Source organism: Molothrus aeneus, chromosome 3 (assembly GCF_037042795.1).
Source record: "Molothrus aeneus isolate 106 chromosome 3, BPBGC_Maene_1.0, whole genome shotgun sequence".
Lineage (NCBI taxonomy): Eukaryota > Metazoa > Chordata > Aves > Passeriformes > Icteridae > Molothrus > Molothrus aeneus.
This window is the reverse complement of record NC_089648.1, coordinates 37,552,649-37,576,710: the sequence shown is the minus strand read 5'-3', so window position 1 is coordinate 37,576,710 and position 24,062 is coordinate 37,552,649. Positions and strand designations below refer to the sequence as shown.

General features: G+C 36.0%; 1 protein-coding gene across 1 annotated transcript in view; it reads left to right on the top strand.

The window, feature by feature from the left end:
• The window catches only part of PDE10A (phosphodiesterase 10A), a 166,665-nt gene that overhangs the window by 60,659 nt on the left and 81,944 nt on the right, over positions 1-24,062 (top strand). Inside the window, exon 2 of the mRNA XM_066546695.1 lies at positions 11,571-11,699. Within this exon, the coding sequence (XP_066402792.1) occupies positions 11,571-11,699 (129 nt within the window). The remainder of the gene's footprint in view (positions 1-11,570; positions 11,700-24,062) is intronic.

Sequence of the window (24,062 nt, the reverse complement as noted above, 5' to 3'; positions counted from 1 at the left end):
TTTTAGGTATGGCTTTGGTATTTTTTTTTTGGTCATTGTATGATAATGTAAGGGACCTATCATGGGCTCATTGGAATTCTGGGTTGGTCAGTGAGCTGGACTAAAATCAGAATCTCAGCTGTAAGTACTGTAACACTTTAAAGGGAAAATTTATGACCAGCCTTGTGGAAATGTGCCTCAATTTCATGTGTTACAGTGTCTGCCTTATATGAATGTATTTATAGTTTTAAAGCGTTTTTCAGAATGAAGTCAATGGCCAAGTTCAAACAGGCTTTAGCAAACCAGGCTGTTACAAAGCAATTAGTAGAAGCAATTCTACCAGAATTTTTTTCTCATTGAGTACTTTATAATCTTTTTCTGTGAAAAGTTTGTATTAATTGTTACAGTGAAGGCACAGTGCGGGATATGCATCCTGTGAAAATGGGATTTTTTTAAAACATTTCCTGAGTCCTGTACAAATACAAGCCCTCAGCTTTTATCTCTCTTGTTTTCCTTTTACTTCTGCTCTTTCCAACTCTTCTTCCCTCTTCCCTGTTCCCTTCTCTTTTAAGGATGCTTTTTGGAGGTGAACACGTGTTTGTGAGCTACACTGTCTCCAAAACAAACAAAAGAGGGTGGGGAGATGATGAAGGGGAGGAGGACAGGGAAAAGATGCAGCTGCTCATTTTTAATTTTTGAAACTAGCCTTGAATTCTTGGCATTTGGTTAAGCTTTATAATAAAAACTAGGGGCATGACTGAAACACTGCGTCTTTGTTCTACTGTGGTTGCCAAAAAGAAATTCTTAAAATAGTAACAAATAGATGATTTGAATTCTTGTCTAAAATAGTATCGATGGAAGATGTTTTGCCAGATGAGATTGCATGCATAGAGCATTGCCACAGCAGTGAAAGCTTTTGGAAAATCAGCCAACACCATATGTTGTTTTTTTTATTTTTTGCTGCCAACATCCAAGTCAGTAGAAGGTATTTTCCTTTATTTCACCTGCCAGGAAGTAGAAATCCCTATAGCATTTCTTCCTATAAATCCATTGAAGCTGCTCAAGCTGCATGCCCTCAAAGCAAAGAAGGCCAGCAGCATCCATCCCAGCATTAGGAAGAGCATTGCCAGCAGGTTGAAGGGTGATGCTGCCCATCTATCCAGCCCTGGTGAGACACATCTTGAGTATTTGGCCCAGTTTTGTACTCCCCAGTGCAAGAGACATGTGGACATAGTAGAGTGAGTCCAGCAAAGGGGCATAAAGATGCTTGGGACTGGACTGCTCAGCCTGAAGGAAAGAAAGACTCGGAGGGGATTTTATCTGTTTGTATAAGTATCTTGTGGAGGGGGAAGTTAAACAGATGGAGCCAGTTCAGGTTCTTCTTGGCTGTTCCCAGCAAGAGGACAAAATGCATTGGGTGCAAAGTGAAACACAGGGGTTTCTACCTGAACACTGGTACAGACTGCACAGAGAAGGTGTGGAGTCTCTTTCCATCCTTGGAGATACTCAAAGCTGGCAGACTAGGACCCTGAGAAACCCACTGCAGCTTGAGCAGAGGGTGGCTTTGGTGGCAGTCTCGAAAGGTGCCTGCCATCCTCAGTGAATCTGTAATTCTTGTTTGCCTCTGCTTTGGTGTCTAGCTGAAAAACTGGAGTATGTCAGAACCACTAAACAAGTTTTATGCTCTCACATATTTTTCTGAGTGGTAATATTAGTGAAATAATATTATTAACACTATTAGAGAAAAATTTGTGGTTGAAGAACAAAGCTTGAAACAATGTGTGGAATGAGACGTGTTTGGGGCTTTGTTGCACAACCTTTCACATGTTAGTGAGCTCTTGCCCACATAAGTAGTCTCGCTGACGTCAATGGGACTACTCCTGTAAGTGTTCACCAGTGCAAATAAGGGTTGCACAATGTGTCCTTGTCTGTAATGTACAAGTGTATGTAGCACAGTATTTAATTATCACTTCAAACCTCCTTTACTTCAGTAGCATAATCTTTTAAATATCTCAAATTATACTGCTTTTCCTAGGCTGTACTTTACTGACATAGAGATATCATTACATCCACCACCATACAATTGAGCAGAGATAGCATCTCTGAAAATCATCTTTCCTTCTCTTCATTTATACATCTGAAAAAAAGAGCTGACAGAAAAAAAGAAAATAATTCTTTTCCTTGATAGTGTTTTAAATAAATTGAAGTTTCTAACTTTTTTCTGACAGTTTGATGGAGTCAGTGCTTTACTTTCAGTGCTTAATTAGTCTGATGGTATGCTTTCTATTCCCCACAAAAGAATGAAATAGGTTGGGTTTTTTATTTTAAATGTCAGTCAAAGTTCAATTTTGTATAAAGAGGCACCTTGCATCTATATTTTACAGGAATACAAAAAGTAGAGTAAAAAGCAGTTTCAAAGATCAATTATGTGATGCCATCTTTTTGTATTTCAACTGTATTGCTAAAATGTCTGCTGTGTAGCTCTTTTGGTGGTGTTAAGGGAAGGCTGTGATGTACCCTCTAATATTCAAGTGATAAGGCTGGAGTGTCTGTCATGAAAACTTGATTTTTTGGATGGTTTTTAGAAGCTTTTATATTTTAGAAGTTCTTTTCTTGTTTTAGCTATTGCAGTTTTTGTCAAGGTGCTTGAATTAGGTTAGAGAATTTTCTGGAACTACTGTAGGAATAGTTGAATATTTGAATATGGATACTTGGAGCGAAATCTCTTTGGAATTGTGAAATGTTGTAGGAATACAATGTTATAATTTAGAAAATAGAGCCTGTTCCACTGTGTAAAGAGGATAGATGTTATTCATTTAGACCAGTGGTACCTTTATGAAGAATTGATTTGTAATGCTGAAAACTCTTTCAAGATAATCATTAAAGTAGGAAAGAAAAAAAATTAATTGCCAGAAGGTAAAATAAGAAAAATTGATACTGCAGTTAGAATGGGATTTAAATTTTTTTATTTCTTTATTTAATAGGTACACCCATTTTATACCTATTAGTAACCTGAAGAGATTAATTGGAAATCGGACTAAACTCTTTTACAGCTTAGTCTTTTATTTAAAATCAGATGTCTTTAAAAAAAAAAAAATGTGTACCAGCTCAGCCTTCAATTTGTTAGGCTTTATATACATCTAGGAGATGACCCCCTTTGTGTTAGTCGATAGGTCAGGATCTTAGCAGCACTTTCTATCTGTCTTTAAACAAATGAACCTGTAAATATCATATCCAATTTGTAGATCAAATAAGAATAGCACCTTGCAGCCTGCTTCTTGCATCCTTTCTAAAGTTTTCCGTTCAACAACTCATCAGGTTTGTGCATAGTTTGACTTCAGCACAGCTTTTGATGTTGTCTCTCACAGGATCCTCCTGGACTAAATGTCCAGAACACAGCTGGATGACAGTGTTAGGTGATGGATGAGCAACTGGCTCACAGGCCAGGCACAAAGGGTTACAGTGCATGGGGTGACATCAGACTGGGGATCTCTCACTAGTGGGGTTCCACAGGGTGCCATCCTTGGGTCTGTGCTCTTCTTCATCTTCATAAATGAACTGGATGCAGGACTTGAAGAAATATAATTTGGAGGATATGTGAAATTCATCATTTAGACTAATTTGTATGTTTTTCTAAATGTTTTATTTTATACATGATGTCTAGAAAAGGGCTGGGCTAGCATAGTTTGTTTTTGAAGAGCTTCCTATGAACCAGATCAAACCTTTCTGGATGTGGTTGTGTTATATTTCTTCTATTAGTACTTTTTACTGACCAGTTTCTCTGGGTTTTGTACCTTCTCATTTTGTGAAGGATGTTGACTGCGTTTCTCTTTAAGCATCCTAAGACTTTAAGTTTGGAGGGGATTTAAAAAGAATGACAAATCCTGGTCTGTGGTGCTGCAGACAGGGTCCTAGTATCACCAAAGCAGAGACTCTCAGGTGTCCAGTCTTGTTGCTAAGTAGCATGTTATTTGACTGTGTGTAGGTGTTATTCCAGAAGAGTCCTGTGCTCTGGGAAACTGTCCTAACATGTCTGCTAATCCAAGTGTTCAGATGAAGTGGGGTGCTCCTTTCAGAAGGAAGAACATTCTCTGTCTCCAGTTTAGTGAAATAACAGAATGAGACTTGAAACAGGCATGTAGTATCCATCAAAGGTTTCATCATAGTGGATCTTGTTTGTGGAATAAGTTAAGGTGCAGTTTATAAACAGGAGTGCACATTTATATTGGTAAGTATATTATAAAGCATTTACAGAACTTTATTCACAAAAGTTTGTTTTAAGTAATAAATCAGCAGTAAAACACTGGTAATAAAGGGAGTGGGACAACTTTTAAGACAGAAGAGTTCAGTCAAAAAGGGAGCTACTCCAGGATTAGGTGTCAGGTGAGAGGAAGACATTACATCAACCAGAAGGTATTACTGGAGAAGACATAAATCAAGAACTTGGTCCCAACACCTGTTCTCAAGGGAAGAGTGAAGGCATTCTAACCTTGCTTAATCATTAGATTTTAAGTAGTTTAATTTGAAGCTGTATATATTCTTTTAAGAGATTAATTATGTGCATGTTCTGAGGGACTTTGCGTATTTCATAATGAGTTATTAATGTATTTTAGTATTTATTTAGTCTTTATTAAGATATGCATTACTCTTCAGGTAATGCATATCTTACTAATATTTTGGGCAGGAGCAAGGTACCCTGGCTCTCTATGTTGCACAAGAGAAAGAAAAAGGCAGATAATTATACTGAGATGTTCCTTCTACATCTATGAATACATTTTAATGTACTTCAGTATAATGCTTTACTTATAATATGTTAATAATTATTTTTATCTGTAACCTTAAGATGATACATAACTCTCTCCAGCAAATGCTTGAAATTATTTGATTACAATTTGCAAGTCCTAGAGCATGTCTGTAGTCCTTTTGTTAGCTTTTTGCAGAGTGTTAATTAAATTTCCAAATTGGGTTCCATCATGCACCTGGAGGCAGAATAAAGCTTTTTACAGACCCCTCAGAGTTACTCCAATGTGCTAATGAGAACTGGAGAAAAGCTCTCCTCAAACCTGGAAAGTAATACAGAGTTTTAAAAAGCCCCATGCATTAACTAATGGATGACATTACAGCATAACAGCATACATACAGGACTATGCCATTCAAACAACTTGAAGAGTGTTTTGAAACCCCATGAAAAATGAATATTCAAACTGAGAATATGTTGACTCCATTAGGTATACATATAATTCCTGTGGAAGGATTATAGGACTTTTAGCTCTAGCTAATGAAAACTGATTTCATCAGCAGTTTTATATGTTTTTTGCTTTTTATGTTAATACTGAAGCAGGGCTTGGAGCTGCTAGTACTGTGCAGTTCTTGAGTGTTAGATTTTGGGAGACATAAGCAGCTGAATATCTACAAATGTCTAGGACTCAGGCTTGCAAGATGCTGATAATATCAGAAAAAACCACCATGAAAGTTGGTGGAAACTCGAGGCCTGATGTCTATGCCTTAGCATCTGGCATGTTCAAGTGCATCCCTGGCTTTTTCATCAGGAATATGGGATTTGAATTTCAGGATACAGGATGTGGTGATTGTTGATATCCTTTCTGTATGAGCACATTCCAGTTCTGTTTAGCTGAGTGGTCTTTATTTTCTCTCTCTAAACTTCAGCAGTGCTGCTGGCATCCTGGCTTAGATATCATGTGGCTACTGCTGTCATTTACATGTATACAGATCCTCCAGGTTTAGGCAGTTATTGGAGGCTCATGTAATTTAGCATTCACATTTGAATGAAGATTTGAAACAGTTAATTGTAAAATGTATTATCTGTAAAACAAACATAAACCCTTTTAAAATACCTAAATCAGCAGTGAGGGGTTTTCAGGTACTGCATTATTGGTTTTCACTGGTGAAATGCTGGGGCCGTGTATTGGGCTTTTTTTTGCAATCTAGAAGGGATTTGGAGGAGGAGGGGTAAAAAAGGTGACTGGAGCTGCTCACAGACAAGCTTGTGAATTGATTTTTCAAGAAAAGAGCAATCAAAGAGGTTTGACCATTCTGATTGCTTCTTGTTAGTGATTATACTTTTTGCCAGACCAGTAATGTCAGGTTTCAGAGAGTTTGGGCACTTGGTCACATTACATTCCTGTGTACTTAAATGGATTAAGATAAAAAGTCTGACTTGAAAAGGATATTTCAAAACTGACTGTGCCTGTGGTTTTGAATCCTGATGCTTTGAACAAAGAAGGGATTGATTTAATGGGATTAATGCTTAATCCAAATGAAGCAATGTACACACATGCCTTGGATGCTTTTGAGAATAACTACAAATATCACTTAAAAAGTTCTGTAGAAAAATACAGAGAGGTGATCTTTGTGTAAGTAAGAGATGGGACAAGACTGCTTTAGATAAAGGAGTACATAGGCAAAGCTGTGCTCAAATTAGGTCTTCTGGATGACTTTCACATATTTCAAGTCTTCTTTTTCCATACAAGTATGACATTAATTTTCAAATGCTGATTTTGAGGAAGTGTGGTGCTTTGCTCTTCATAATTTTGGTATTTCAGATAAGAAAAAATATTTTCAAATTAGGCATTTTTAGCTACTTGGAGAAATGAAGACTTTGCCTAAATTTACTGTGACTCTGTGGCCTCTCTAATTTCAGGGAAGAATTGCTTATTAAACCAAACAAGTTAATTATAGTATTTTTTTTTTGTTTGAATTACTTTGTTGTTGTTGTTGTTAACAGATGCAACATTGACAGTATTTATAGTTATTTCCATTTGTGTTTATTGGTAAAAGCCTTCTTGATATACAAAATGTACCTGACTTCATACAAGGACCAGTGTACATCCTCACAATGTGTTTTCAAATAATTGGATCCTGTCTAAATGGGAAAAAGGGTTTGGAGGGAAGCAATGACTGCAGTCTTTCAGAGATTAGCTGCTCAAGGATAAAATACTGACCCTTGGTAAGAGTTAGGCTGGCTCATCAGCTTTTACCCCTTGTTTCCTGACTCCCCATGTGCCCCCCAGACTGGGAACCAGACAATTTAGGTGAAAATTAAAATTCTTGCCTAATCATGAGGTTTGATTAAGTTAGTGGTTTTAGAAAAAAGACCAAATATTGCAGCACTAATGAAAAAATTGCAAGAATTGCTAATGACGTGTGTGACTCATGTTGCTAAATGGAGCAGATTTTTAAACATAGCTCTAGGCTTCAATTCTTTCAGCTCATTCACAGTCAGTTCTGCTTCATACTGAGCTCAGTGAAGCTATTCTCAGAGGAGAGTGCAGTGTGACATGGATTAAGAGTCAGAGAGCAGAGCCATTAATCGATTTAGTACTACACAGGTTATCTAATATCTAAGAAATTTTAAAAATATTTTAGGCAGCATAAAAAGCTGAAAGCAAAAATATGACTGTCTAGTGATTTTTACTTTATAATTTTTTTTCTCCAAAGAAAGGCTGTTGAATTCTGGCTCAAAGGCGAGGAATAATTATTGATAATTCATGTTTGAAGGTTTTTGGTTTTTGTTTTATTTTTAAACCCAGTTCTGCTACATCTGAATAAGTAAATAGTGTAAAGGAGCATTCTTATGTACTAGAATGGTTCTTGGCATTGCATTTTCCAAGCCAGCTAGTGATGTCCTGGGCAGGTCTCAAATGTTGCTCTGTAGTAGGGTCAGGTCAGGGATGGTTCCCAGCAGGCAATCAACCTCAGCTGAGGCAATTTTCCCTCAGCTTCATTGCTGGAGATCAAGAAAGCTTAAAAGTAAGGATGAAGGAGTTATAAACCACAGAAGCAGATGACATGGCCAAAGAGAGCATTTTAAATTGAGATCTACACAACATAGCTGGGTGTGGTGGTCAGGAAGTGAGTGCTGGGCTGCCCCAAGTGGTGGGCAGCTGTAGCTTGAGTTTGTTCAGAGGGGAATGAAAAGAGGAAGAGCTTATCTGATATGTGTGTATCCTTCCTTTTTAAATTACAAATTCAGAACAAATAGTTAATGTGTGCATAAAACACAACAGCAAGTTGTGTCAGATAGCAGCACTGAAATGTGAGTTGATAATTTTAAAATAAGAATACAAGAGAGAAAGCTGATTTGGTGTGTTTTTAATTAAACAGGATATATGCATGGAGGGCAAACTCCACTGCATAAACGGAATGAATGGACATCCAAATCAAATGCCAGATTCCTCCTTTAATTCCCAGAGCAATTATTCCAGTCTTTCTGTGCTCTCTGGCCTGCAGAGTGGCCAGAGTTCAGCCCTCCTGAGTGATGGTCCCTTTGGTGACTGTCACAGCTCTGTCAGAGGACAGATGGGTTCCAAATACAAGAGGTGATGCTTTCTGGGGATGCATGAAATGAAGTGAGGGGAGTTTTTGTTTGGGCTGCTTGGGAGGAAGTATGTAGACCAACACAGTTAAGAATGTGGGCCCTGCTGCCTTTTCCTTTGCTAGGCACTGTTGACGCATACACTTGATGCTCCACACAAGAAATGATGAACAAGAATGAGAGAAGTCCTTGCATTGCTGGAAGTCATGGGAAGTAGCAGTGAGGGGAGAGGTAGTAAGAGGAGAAATATTTCTAATATGAGTGAATGTAGAAAAGTTTGCTGTCCCAAATATTTAGGACCAATACATTAGTAACAGAAAAATTAATAACCAGCATTGGCTTGTGTTATGTTTGTTGTTATTCTGTAAATGGCACCTGACTGGCATGATAAACTTCAGTTTCCTGAGTGTGGGTGTGTTATTGTCCTTTTTATGTAACTGTTAATAATCATTGCTTCTAAATATTCAAATAGGGGGTTTTTTTGCATTTTTCAGAATTCAGGGATTGCAATGCTTCAATAGAGAGGTCAGATAGAGAGGTCAATAATATTTAACAAAAATACATGTACTGGAAGTTTTCAGGAGCATGTGAATGTTCAAGAGGGCGAGTGTGTGCATGTTGTTATGCAATAACTTTATTCTGATGTGCATCTTACAATCAAGAAGGCTTTCCATATGCCATAAAATAATTGCTTCTGCATAGCTGTAAAATGCTCTTACATTCAGGTATCTTTACAACACTTTTTAGCCTTAATGCACATAAAACACAAACCATTAAAATTTTGTTGAAAAGACTTGTATTTCTACATTTTGTGAAGTTACAATGTGTTATTGTTAGTTTTGGTTGTGAGTTTGTGTGTATGTTTGCAGGGTGTATTTTATGATGCAGCAGGCTAACAATTGGGAGCTGACCAATAAGTTTGCCTTTATCTATGTAGAAAATAGATTTAAGTCACTCCTTTTTAACTCTGCAAACATAGTTGTAAATCTTGTTCTTCTTGCTCCCATCTACAAATCCCACATTGAGAAAGAACATCTGCACAGATACCTTTAGTGAAATAAAGATGGGTAATTTAAAGACTTTTTAGGAATTCTTATATCAGCTCCATGAATTACTTTTCTGTATAAGGTTAAAGCAGAGTTTTTAGCTTTAAGTTGCTGAAGTTGCATAATATCTGGATATTAAACTTGAGACCTGTAGACTGAAATCTTATTTCAAATTAACATTTTATTGAATTCTGATGTGTGTTTTACAAAACCCACAACATTTAAAGGTTTGGATCAAGAAAGAAAGGTTATTTTCACTGAAGAAACAGATCAGTCCTTTCAGAATTCCAGTTGCTAATTTTACAATCTTTTTGGGTCATAGTTTTTTACTAGAAGCAAAAGATGTTTTTTTTGCAGTCTAAAGACAACTTGAAAGTAGCAGACATTTTATGACAAGTCTGTTTTGATCATTTTTAGTGTATAACTTAAAGGGCAGATAAATTTTGATTAAGTGTAACATTTTGATGGCTAAATCTTTAAAATGTGGTACTCTCTTGAATGATTCTTAAAACATGTTTCCTTTTCAGATTTTCTCACTATGAAATTAGAAATACTTTTTTAAGGGTCTACATTTTTCTATCTTGTTCATTTCGCACTTGTACTTCTTTATAGCTGCATTATGATCTACCTCTACAAGCTTTTACCTAAGGTTAAACAATCAACATAGGAGGGTTTTGCTTGTTTTCACCCCACTTGCTGATTGTCTACTTCTCTTATTGATTTATGATATACCTTTTCTTCTTCACTAACGAAAATCAGGATGCTCAATAAGCTATTATTCAAGTGATTCATGTATGGGGATTTGCTCTTTGAGGTTATGATATCCAGCAGGAGTTGCACCTCTGGATTAAAAGGAAGGGTAGTTTAAAGCAGTTTTGAGCTGTTGGGGGCTGATGTGGGTGAGGGATGTGGTGCAGCTGGTGTAGGGAAAGTTGTGTAGGTGGTTGATGGTTTGCAGATGAGAGCTGTTTGGTTGTCTTCTGGTATTGCTTCCTGAAGACTTTCACAGTAAACATTTGTAAGAAATCTTAAATTTTACCATCACTGACTAGCATTCAAATCATCACGTTCATCACATTCTGATACTGTGCAAAGAACACAAAATAGGAGAATTGATCTCATTTTGTACCTCTCTGAAAGAGGTCAGTGTTGTTCAGGGGGAGTTTCTTTTCTGCTGAGACCTGGCAGCTTTCTGTGGAGAATTTACTATTATATTTAAAAATGCAAAACACAAGAGAAGATGGCATATTTAGAGTTATTGAAGTGGTTGCTGCTCCTCTTCCCCTCGTATCTCATTAGAGTCATTACAGTTGTTGTTACTTCTCTTCCCCTCATATCTCATTAAGGCTTTTGCACTGGGGTGCCTATTTCCTCTATGGTAGCCTGGAGCCAAGTCCCTCAGGACAGGCTCTTTTTATTGCTTCCCCCTTAGGACAGCCTCAGCACTGCTGAGTTCACCTGCCTGTGGCCAGTCATTTTGTTTGGGGGATTTGCAAAGTGCATAATCAGATAATAATTTTGTGAGTTTGAAAATTTATTTATGAATGTAAGGCATATGAGATTCTGAATAGTTCTTCTTTTTCTGAAATGTTTACTTGAGTTTTCTTTCTGTTGCAGATATTATAAATACATTTTATCTGCAATTATTTTCATTTTGATAACTAAGTTATTAAAGCAATGGAGCATGCTTGTGAAAACATTTTATACATCTAAAGTAACTTAAGTAATTCTAGTATCTGAAAATTGCGTATGATTTTGGTGTTCCATAATATTTTGTGTTGATTTTGCTGCCATTTGCAGTGAGAGCACTGAATTTGGTGCTCTGTGAGACATCCCAGCTCACCTTCTTCTATCTCCTTCTAACCAGTTTCTTTATCACTATATCATCCTGCATAGCTTGGAAATAATTTTATAGTCACAACCATAGTCATGAATTCCTACCTGGCTATTTCTCATGGGTAATGTTTATGTGTATGCCTTCAGGGGACTTTGTACACAGTATCTTGTATGGCTACACTTTGCTTCTACTATTTTCTACAGTGCAGCTCATTTTTTTGACAGGATATTGCTTTCTCTGTTCTATTTAAGTAGTCATATATTCAATCAGTGTGTTAAACAAAGGGATATTGATTATTGCTGGTCTCCAGGTATTTTCTTCATATGAGGGAGTTCACACCAATAATGTAATCTATTAATGTTCTCTCTTTCAGGCTTAACAGATGAAAAAGTGAAGGCGTATCTTTCTCTTCACCCCCAGGTACTGGATGAGTTTGTGTCAGAAAGTGTAAGTGCAGAAACTGTGGAAAAATGGCTAAAAAGGAAAAATAACAGACAAGAAGGTAAGTGCTTTTTATTTGTGATTAATATTTAGCTTTGAACAGCTCATTTGAACAGCTTATTTTCAGATTTAAAAAGGAAATCTGGTTTTGGTATAACTTGAATACTATAATTTTTCTGTTTAGGTTCTGCCATTTTTGAAGGCAAAATAGGCTAACAATTTTTTAAATATTTTGAGCCTTTTGGTATTTTTTTTTGAAATATGCTGGTATTAATATTGGAAGTTTAGTTTACCCATTTTGAATTGCAAATACTGTCCATCATCCTCTAGTATCTATTTTGAAAACATTACTTGGTTTTCTTGGATCAAAAATTGGTAAGTTTTGAATTAAAATTATCCAGTATGCTTTAGTAAATTATAGCATATATACCATCTCAAAAGTTCCTACTTGCAACATATAATTTAGTCAAGTTTAGATAAGAATGTTGACATAGACGTTATAACTCAGTGTGTTAAATTCTGGAGGTATTTCTGTTGTCTTGCATTTGGTAAAATACCTTGCTAAATTGACCCAGAAAACTTTGTTTTGAGCCAGCTTGTGTTGACAAATATCATAAATTTTGTAATGATCTTAAATTTTGTGAGATTTTCTGCAAACATAAGATTCATGCAATTCTAACAATGAATTGTAATGTACCAGGTAAAATGCAAAGGAGGAAATTACCAAGAAAGTTAGGGAAGAAACACTGGTTGTGCTCAGTGGCTGACCTCTAAGGTGTTTAGGGGTTTCAGTTCTAATGATAATTCTTATTTTAAATAGAGGGGCTATTGTTACTTCCTAGAAGATGGTGTTTTCTGCAGAATTATAATAAGATAAAAAGATGGTGGACAAGGAATGGAAAAGGCTATATTGAGCCAGATTTTTGGTGGTAATGACTACATATCATCCTAAGGTGGGAATAATTTTTTGTTGGCTTAAAGAGATTACCTATTAGGAGAATAGAAGTGTATAGCAATAGACTGTTTGCTACTTTCCTGGTAGTTTGCAAACTACAGAACCGCAGGAGGCCTATTATTATAATCCACAACAACAATCAGAAAAACAGTGCTATGAATCAGGGGAATAGGTTGTGACAATGCTTTTTGTAAAAAGATGATGAAAAATACTTTCATGTTACCAGAAATTTATACTTCTTGTTTTTATGAGCTATGCGCATTTAAAAATAGTAATTTTATCTAAGGTGCTTGAAATCACTATTAGAAATCACTCCGTGTTTGAAACATACTTCATAGTGTAGGTTAAGGATCTTTATGCTAAAACAAAATAAATGCTTTGGAGAATTTTTAGCTTCAAGAATCATATTTTGCTTAGTGGAATTTATTACCAGTTGCTCAAAGTTTCGAATTTTTGGGGAGAAGGCTATAAATGAAAGATAAATTTTTGTGGAAGTCCTCGTGAAACTTTTTGTAGCAACTGCTAAAGTAAAGTGACTGCTGACCATTATCCTAGTGTAGTTTTAATGTGAACAGGTACTACAGTGGGATTTGTCTGGTTTTTTCGTATACTTTAAAAATTTTATATTATGGCTAATTTTTCCCAAACTTGTATTCAAAGTGTCAAGCAATAGTTATGCTACCATTAGCATTTAGCATCATTCTGTTATCATCCTTCATGTCTTTCTGCCTTCCCTACTACTTCCCTTTTGCTGACTGCCATCTTTAAGGTGGCCATAGTTATTACACTAAAGGCAGTCATGCAGATGGGTCTTCTTTAGTGCTGGATTTTAGATAAAAATAAGCACAACCAGATTTAAAACTACACTTGCCAAGTAAAACAGTTTAATTTGAATGCATTTTTTTATAGAATATAATGGATACTAATGAACCTTGTCTGTGTATTTCTTGTAGAAAGATAAAGCCTATAGTCATATAAAGTATTTCTGGTAACAACATATCCTAATCTTTCAGAAAGGAATATTTCAGGAAAGAAATTTGCTAGATGATTTGCTCATTTCATGTTATATATGTACAAATTCTACTGCCTGAGTTATGGTGGCATTGAGAAACCACAGGGAGAGGATGCAACTGATCCTTTTGGTGTCAGCACAAATCTGTGGTGACTTGAAGTGACTGTGTAGCCTAAGTCACTTTACATCAGTAGGGGTATAACTTTCCCTCTATCCCTTTTGCTTCAGTCTAGTCTACTTTACAAATGCTCACATCATGTAATGTGATACAGCCGGAAAAGTGAGCTTTGTTTTTATGAGGAAGTTGCCAGGCAGGCAAAAGGCTGTTTGAGGTCTCTGGCTTAGTGTCTGTACTCTTACACGTTGGTGACGCAGGACAGTCATTAACCTATATGCAGAAATTGTGTCCTGCCTGATTTACAGACATCCAGCTGTGTGTACTCTTCAGCCAGAAGTCAATGGGCCTGCAGCCAGGGTAGTTTATCTGAATTTCATTAGTATGAACTGAAATGTCTGATTTAGACTTAAATGAACCAAAATTTATCTGTGACTGAGATTCACTGAATTAATTGCTGTAAATGGTTTGGGTTTTTTTGAAACCTAAATTATTAAAAAGGGAGGAAATCATTAAATCATTGCAGTGATTGCAGGAATCATTGCAGTGTTTAAGGTATAACTATATCCCAAAATCTAATGAGTTGAGTCTTCAGCGTGTATAGATTGAAACTGATAGATTGAAATTTGGTCATGACAGGTTGATTGTGATGCTAATCTATCTGAAATTATAAGACTTTTTTTTCTTTAACTTGTTTTTTTCTTTTCCTGGTATATTGGAGAAAGGAATGCTGCTTAAGCTGATATTTGGGTATTCACTGCAACTTTTTGAACTCTATTTTCTACTGATAAATTACATGTTCAGAACAAACCCAGGCCTTCTATTATTGCACACAGAATTTCAAAACAACTCTATTTGTAATACACAAACACTTCAGTTTTAAATTTTTGCTATCCAGATCATGGCAGAGTCAATCAGCTGGAAGGACATATTTTCCAGATGCCTAGATATAGTACTCACAGAACTCATGAGACTTCTCCCATTGTCCTCTTTCATACCATTCAAGCAAAAGTGGCAGATGATTGTAGCCAGAACCATAATATTAGGAAAGCTTTAGACTCTGCTGCTGGATAGATCCTCATCTCCCAACAAATTTCTCAGAAAAATATTTATAAATTCCAACCTTAATTATATTATTTGAAACTTCACTGCCACAACAATAAGAGGCTAAACACATTGATTACAAGCCAGATGTGCATCTTTTACACTGTTGATACTGAATGTTGTAGATGTCTTTCCTAATCTTTTTAATTACCTCTTATATTAAGAAGAAAGGACAAACTGTACTGACACAGAATTTCTACATGGAAAGCTGCCTATATAATTGAAAAAACTCATCACTTCCCATGGCCCTCATGTTCAGCACAGTGCATGACCATGTGTTTAATTACTGCTAAATCTGGAAACATTAACAGCTGTGAACATTATTTTTTTTCCAGCCAAATTTGCCAAAAAATGTAAAGCTATGTATAGTGGGAACTTAAGGTGCCTTGTCATTGTTAATTCAAATGTTGTTTAGTAATTAATAAATACAATTTAAAAAAAAGAATGGAAAGTAGTACATTCAGTACATGATATGACACTGATTATACCCAGAACTTATAATCTTTTAAGTGCAATTGGCTTACTGCATTTCCAGGAACCTGATATTTCATAATTGACTTGTTTAAAAAAAATGAAGTAATTAGAAATTAGTTGCTTCATATAAGTATGGCATTGCTGTAATTTTTGAACTATACTAGGCTGCATCATTGACACATAATAAAGTTCGTATAATTAATAAAAATACAAAAAGTTATTTCTGTTGCTGCATTTTCAGGTTTTTAGATATCAGCATGGTGAGCTTTAAATTTGGCTACAGTCATGTAAGAGACAAAGTAGTGAGTTTTTGAGAGGTGTTGATGGGTGGCTCTATTTAGGGAGCAAGTCTATACTTAGGTTTTTATTGTTAAGGAATACCAAAGTACATATTTCTACATTAGATAATAATTATTCCATTATTTGTTCTTTGAATTATGTTATTTATTCCTGCCTTTAAAAGGTAGTGTTTAGAGGCATGTTACTTGCAATTCGCCTAAGGTTATTAAATAGGTGAAAGGATGGCTGACATGCATTTCCATAAGCAGGGATACTGTATATAAAAAGATACCTGTAAGGAGGATATGTCTCAGTATGTGTATGCTAAAGAGATGTCAGCTTGCTGCCAGAATTACAAAGAAAAAAAATGAAGCCTATTCTTGGTTTGTCATTTTCTGAGGACTGTGCCTTTTTGCACTGACTGAGCAGAGATACCTGCTCTGTAGTGCAGGGTAGTAGCTGTAGAGCTGTAGGTGAAGGATATCTGGAGACTGTCACTGCTGTGGTGCTCCACAGCTTATTGCAATTCTGACTTCTCCCCATCCTAGGCCAGAGGAACTGATATGGCAACATGTTAACAACCTCCTTGATTTATAATTAGGGTGTCTTAATATTTCCTTGATGCTGCAGACATGCTGTTTTATTCTGATGCACCCCTGCTGTGCTTATGTTTGCGACATCCAAGCAGGGCTTCTTGTTACCAAACCCTACTATTTACATATTTTGATGCCTTTCTTGGATTTTATTTTTTAATTTTCATCAAAATAAGACAGAAAGGTTGTATTTTCCAATTCCAACTGGAAGAATTGCTTGCTGTGTTCTTGCTCTTCATTCAGTGTTTGCCAATGGCCTGTTTGATGCGAAATGTTGGTCTAGGTGGACTTGTTGGTCTGAACCAAGGTAACTTATGATACTGACAGGTGCTACTTTCCTGGGATAATATCCAGACTGACAAAATTGTCAACGTTTTTATCAGAAAAGTTGCAATAATGGGGATAGAATGTAAGCAAACAAAGATAGTGCAGAAGGTAAGCTCACCCCTGAAGAGTTGCAGCTGTGTTAATCACCAAAGATTAGGAACAGGCCTGCCCTTAATAGGCCACAGCTGTGTCCAGTAAGGATGGCTGTTATAAAAGAGTGGGTTAGCTGAATGAGGGGAGAGCTGGAGTTTGTTGGCTGTGGTGTGAGGAAGGAGTTAGTGCTGCCCATGAGAAATCACTGAGACGGTATGGGAGCTTTGCAATAAGATGATGGCAGGGAGCTTTACTATGTAGAACCTATTTCTCTGTGTATTTGGCGCAGTCCTCACTTCCATGGAGATAAAACTCACTGGTAGACTTTTGTATGGCATAGTTTGCAGGTTACCATTTTTCATGTGTCTAGAAAGTTTATGTTAGTATCAGTATTTCACAGGCAGACAGGTGAAGGAACTTCCCAGTTCTGTGGTGGAGCTCTGCATAGGAATGCCATTTTAGTCCAGATAATGAAAATGGAATACATGTGTCAGGCATACAGAAGAAGCAGGTATCTTGGGAGACTGTTGTATTGTGCCAGTGCTTTTAAAAAGGGTTTTATTGCTGCATCATTTCCTGAAAGATTCAGTATAATTGTCTGAGGTGAAATGGTATGTTTCCTGTCTGACCAAAAATATTTTTTTTAATTTTTTTCTCTTAATTAATCAGAAGAGAATCAGCTTACAAGTTCATCACAAAATCAGCTTGTAATTTATCATTTTGGCTGTGAAAATATTGAGAAGGAGTTAATGAAAAAATTCTCCCTGTTACATTGTCAGTCTGTTTTTTTGGACAGAAAAGGTTAAATGAAAGGATATTTAGGTAAGATAGAATAGGATTTTTTAAAAGTATTGATAGTACAGAATTACTAAGCAGTGGCCTCTTGGTAGGTAATACTGAGGTTTGAGTGATGATGAAGTCTTTTGTTCAACGTGTGTCTCAATGTTGAAGCAGTTGCTAATTTTATTCTTTGTTATTTGAATGTTTATCACTAGCAAACTCCAAACGATACAAAAAATTGCATGGTACATTTTTTTCTTTTAATTTGCTGAGCAGTGTGAGAGTTAATTGTCTGGTTGTTTTGGGGTTTTTTTTGAGTGGGTCAGGTGAAGGAGGTGATTTTTCTGTTTTTCTGGACTTCTGCATATTTAGAATTGTTTAGATGGTCAGAGATTTGCAGAGGGTAATCCTTTAATGACGATATGTTTGGTCTTAGGAAGTAGACGTCACTGCTTGGTCTGAGTTCCCTCTTGAACTAATTATGTTAATCACATTATATCTAGAGCAATTATTCTCAACATGTACTTATACTAATGTTTGTTGTGTCTTTGTTAAGCTTGTATTAGGAGTGTTTGTTTTTTCTGTCTGCTCAAAACCACTGTTTCTCCTTATTTCTAAGCCTGACTTCACAGAATCATTTTCTGTGCACTACTGCTAGTTATATTAGAAAAGAAACAGATGTTCATTTTTGTCATTCCTCAATTTTTTGGTAAATTAGGACTTGGAGCTTCTTTTATTATCACACTGAGAAATAGATTTTTTACTTTTCTTATGATTTCTCTTCACTTCACATGTTGAACGTTTCTAGAGTGGGCAGTATAAGAGAGATAGTATTTCAATAATGGGTTAAGTAACATTATGTGCAATACAAAACCGTTTCCCTCCTGTGCAAGACAGTTCTCCTGAATGTTGTCTGGCCCTGCTGTTGTTTGTTTTCAGGTTGTTTCTTTCCTGTAAACCAACCTTAGTTTTTAGAGTAAAAAAAATCAAGTCAACAAGAGAAAAAAATCTCAGTAATTGGTGGAGAAGATCCATTCTGCTAATGTATGTGCAGAGTGTATACCCATGTAGCCAACACTTTTTTTAATAATGATTATTTATGTCAATGTCAGCTAACCTGTTTTACCTGCATTGAAATGGAGTAGGAATGTTCCCATGGTCTGTAAGCTGAGAAAGAAAGAAATAACAAGGGAATAGTCATTAACTTTTATGGGACTTTTAAATCCAAGTATAGAAGTATTAATTTGATTAATCTTGGCTAGACAAGACCTGTAATCAAAGATTGACCAATAAGGATAAAAAGACAAAATGTAAAATAATTGCAGATGTTAGCATTGCTTGTTCTGTCCATTAAATGAGACTTACATCTTTGAGGAAAGGGAAGTATGCAGTCGCACAGTGTGATAGTCTGTTACACCACATGTGCACAAATAAAGAATATTTATTCATGGGTGTTCTGTATGCAAGTAGTGAAAACTCAGTTCAGCAAAGTTCTCAATGTCTTATCTGTATATTATATATGTATAGAAATTCTGCATCTCTTTTGTATCACAGGAAGTACAGGAAGCCCTGAGGATGAATGAAAATTCATCTTGGAGATGTCTAGCTGGATATAAATGTTAATGCCATGCTCTAAATGGATGTTTCTCATGTTTCCGTGGGCAGAAGCAATCAATGATATTTGACTTAACTCATATTGGCTATTAGTGAGGATTTTCAGCAGAAATTTTACTTCTGAAACTGCTCTAATGTCTTAAGGCTTTGAAATCTGGTTGCGTACACAGAACAGTAAATCACAGACATAGTACAGGCTTATTGAAGACCAAAAAATTTTCAGTGTGTGTTTCTGTAGTGATTTAGCTAATCATGATGGTGATTCGGTTCCTTTATCTTTTAAAATATCTATGATGAGATGGAATTTTAATCCAGTTGTCCTGTGTTTATCAGATCAGATTTAGTGCAGCTAATTTAAAGCATATACTTTTCATGGTGAGTCACAGATACTCCTCTTATTTGTCCTAGTGGCCAGTGGTAGATCAAGTTCTTTGTCCAAAAATTACTTCTTCATACTCCTTGTCCTGGGTATGAAATAAATCCTGTCAAATATCTTTCAACTAGACTATAATAAACTGATTTTGTTTTCTTTTGGGTTTTTTTTGGGTTTTTTGCATGTTTTATGAACGAAAGTTAAATTATATTGCCACGTCATTCAGCAGGAGGAAGGCCTAAGTATGATTGTATTCCCATCGATTTACTTCTATACATTCCCTAATTGCTCCTTCAGGAGATTATACTCCTTTAAATATGTTGTAGGAGGAATACATGTATTACACAGAAATGAACCCTGTTGCCTCTGCTTAGCTGACATTGAGTTTTGTTTGTGTCACAAATATTATTCAAATACTTTGAAGGTGTTATTAAGCATGTAGACAGAAATTATTTGGTTCAAAACATGTACTCACATTTCAGACACTGAAAAGTCCAAAAACAAGCAAACCCACAAAATTTTGAGATAAACTCTTTTCAATGACCTTCAAAGATACACATATTGGACAGAAAAATCCAGGGATTTGAGAAAAAATCCTCCTGAAGATTATTGAGGTTTAAGAACTTAGAAGTGAACTATGGAATTCCTAGACAATTTTCACTACAGAGGACTTCAGTATTCTGAGAGGAATTTTTATTTTCATAAGCTCTCTGAAAAAATGGATGCACACTAGGATAGTATAACTTCCTTTGTCCTGAAAATTAAATCCAGATGCATAGAAATTGTAAAGAATCTCATGAAGTGTCAGATTAAAAAAAAGGTTTTGTTGATCTTTGCCTCTGAGGCCTAGTTGCATGGCGTGAGACATCTATGAGGCTAAACTGCTTTTTCTTCACACCCAAATATGATCTTACATCCAAGTTACCATCTGGAGTAGTCCTGGCAGGTGTTGGTCCTCTCATCTGATCCCAAATATTGTTTTGGGAAAGTGCAGATTGGCAAGATCCAAGCCATGCTTTGAGTGCAAAGTTAATCAGGACCTGGTGATATTCAAGTCCTAATTCTACATTACTAATTACAGCCCTAATTCCTCCATTACTTTAGGCCTAGACTGAACTAGCTCTTGCATCTCAAAGAGGGATGCTAGGATTACAGTGGAAAAATCTGCCATTAGAGCTTGGGAACAGATAGAGAGCTTAGCCAAATGCAAGCAAACAGGAAGCATCATTAAGTCACTGTGGAAATTTGAGGTTAATTTGAAGTTCAGATGCTCTGTACAGGTACTACCACCTCCTCAGGATACCTAGAAGAGCAAAGGTAACCAGATGTGTAGATGTCTTTTATCTGTATTTCAAGAAGTCCAAAAAACAAAGAAGAAAGGAAGTTTTATTTTTTTTTACATTGATCTCTTTGTTGTTAGAATATATGTGACAAGCTAACAGTCCCATCGGCACAGCAGAGGGGAACAATGAACTATTTGGCTGGCATCATGTGAGGCTTGGAGGAACCACTTCACCTGACTTTATCAAGGGTGAATAAACCTGGATAACAGTCCACTGAGTTTAATTGTGTTTAATTATTTTAATTCTTTAGACAGTTTGAGCAAAATGTCTGGCTGTCAATTATGGAAGAGGAAGAGGTTGTGTATGGTCATTTTCTCTAGTTCTGAGGGGAATGGATCTTTTTTTTCCCTGTGAAACACTTAAAGCCCAGGTGTAAGGAGGTTTTGCAGAAAATTATAATGGGTTATACAACCAGTGTCAGTTGGTGTTGAGCCAATGATAAGTATGAATTTTACTTGAAGGATTTGTCTTGTTTAAGCATAAGGATGGAAAAGCTAACAAAGAATTAATTGCCTAATTATGTTGAAGAACAACATAATTCTTCTTAGAAGAATTATTGTTTCTGATTTTTATAAGTTCTGTGGAGACATTTACATCTACTTATCTAACTATATGAAATTTGAGGATGCTCAGTTACTCTCCATAGGTCTTGTGTTCTTTTGTAGGTTTGTTGTTATTGTGGAGGGAGTTAACAAGATCAGAATTTCTTGCACTGACTAGCTGATCTAGTTCAATTCATCCAGAAAAAGACCCCCGATTCTTATAGGGATATTATCTCTTTATAAAGCCTTTCTTCCTTATTGTCTTTACACTATGATGGTGCTGCTACCAAACAGAAAGGGATTTTTTTAGTCTGCAAAAGACCTGAACTCTAGCAGAAGTTTGATAATTATGACTGTAGTGATGAAGACAGTTGACAGATTTACCTTTTCCATAACAGAAGAATGAAGGGCACCCTGCAAAACAAATTGACTACAGATTTGAAACAACAGGATGTCCTTTTTCACACAACCCATGCCTAAATTATGAACCCATTAGCATAATATATTTGAGATGTTAAAAATGTAAATGGGTTCAAAAAGTGATTAGACACATTCCGAAGAAGAAATACTTCATCAAGAGCTGTTACATACTATGATCCTGATGCAGCCTCCAGCTGAGAAAACTCATAAGCATCTGATTGCTCTGAGGACATACTGGAGTAAGAATACTCTGTACATCTGTAGTCTGTGTTTTCTATTATTTTCATACAGTGTAAATTCTTCATGCTTTTTTCCTATTTCCTTTCTAAATGAGCTGTTAGTAGCCATTGTCATAGGCTACAAACTCGAGTAGATGGACTTTTGGTCCAGCAGAATAGGGTCACTATTGTCTGTCATTATGCTTCTCTTATGCTTCTCTGGGATTTATGTACCATCCATTGTTAGAATTGTGAGTCAGATTGTCTTAACTCATTTGAATATGCTGGAAAAGAAACTGGGTTCTTATACCATAACACACTGTTTATGGATCTTCGTGGATAAGCTGCAAGAGGTCTCTTCAGTTAAAACAATAAGGCATCTTTGAAACTCTTTGGAGACAGCACCTTATTCAGACTTATGTTAGCTGCAGTACTGAGCTAAATTGTTTTATTCTTTCTTTCAACCTCTAGTATGCAGAGATACCCATAAGTGATGATCTTTGGCTACAGGAAAAAAACGATTCTCTAGTTGAAATTGCTGAGTAACAGTGATTAAGAGATTTTCTCACATTTCTTTTTTTAATGCAAAGGTAGAATGTTTTGTCTGTTTTATTGTTTGTTCATGTATCAGGAGGGAGCTCTTTTACAGGGTGCTTGGTCCTTATCCTAACATGCTGGTTTAATTTCATCTGTCATTAAGTATAGGGAGTGAAAGGGAAAGAAAAAAAGGATGATGGTGTTGATGAGCAACAAGGATTAGGAAATTAATAAGACACGATTCAATAATAGGTGTGGGAGGAGAAATGCCTGTGAATTTTTGCAGGGTTTATAGCAATTGGGTGTAACTGACATCAATTTTTGGTGACTGGAGTGGGGAGATGGCAACAAACTTGTTACATTTATACTAATTCAGTCTAAGAGGGTTCATTGTGAACACTTGGAAATATCTTCACAAAGTGCATCAGGTATTTGTATAGCAACAAAGAGATGTTTATTCTGGGGGACTTGCTGGCAGTGATTTTTGGATTTACAGTAAACACTTGGGGAGACTTGTCAGAACAACTTTTTAAGTTAGTAACTACACAGTAACCCTTCTTTTTAAATCAGAGTTGTCATGACCCACACAGTGAATGCCCTTCTGGAAGAGGAGGTTATTTCAAATGGAATCTTAAATTACCAGAATGTGCTTTTTTAGCATTGTATTACCTAGGAAGCCATGTCATTGTGACACCTGCTGGTTTGCCATCATGTGTTTCATGGTCAATCATGAATGCGCTTGAAGAATAATCTTAGTTCTCCCTATTGTCTATTACTTTTCTTAAACAAAATTTTAGTTTTACAGATAATTGTTTTTACAAATGTGTGCTATTGCCAGGTTGTGTTTTACAACTGTTCTCTGGCCAAAACAATTTTTGGAGAAAATAACTGTGATCTCCCCATTTACCAATATGATTGTATTTAAAAAAAAAAAAAATTATTTCTGAGGAGTAAACAGTAGCCATAAATCTCTGATAGATTTCAGTTTTTGAGGTGGCAGCCAACTGTATACACCAAGTACAGTGAATATATAAATATTCATCCAAATACAGAGAAAATGGCACCATATAATAGAGGAAAAGGGCATTTGCAAGTATTTTCTCATGTTCTGAGAGGGTCTTTTCCTTCATCAAAAACTCTTTGTTGCACTGATTAATAAAAGTTATCAAATTTTGAATCAACACAGTTTGAGCAGGTATAGAAACAATTTTGGCTCTTCAAAATTCACAGTAGGTGTGACAGAACAACATTGTAGAGTCACAAAAACATAGGAAATCACAGAAATACTGTCATTTGTCATGGTTCAGTCCAGCATCTTTTAGTGACCATTTTTAGATCTAAACACTGATGAGTGAACTACTGGCCCATGTTGGCAGTTTTGTACTTCCCAAATAGGTCTTTGATTGGAGAATGCACAGGCTCAAATTCTGGAATAAATACTACCACTGTATGTTTCTACACAGTCAGATTTATTTAAACATGGCCAAGATGGCCCTTTTTCATAGGGACATAAACAAGATTCTTTTAAACACACTTGGAAGAAACTCACCAAAATGTTTTTCTGGATGGTATAGGTGATTTGAAGGTTTTCTTTGCGGTGTGACAATGGCAATGCAGTTTCTGTTCACAAATGTGGGTAACTTGT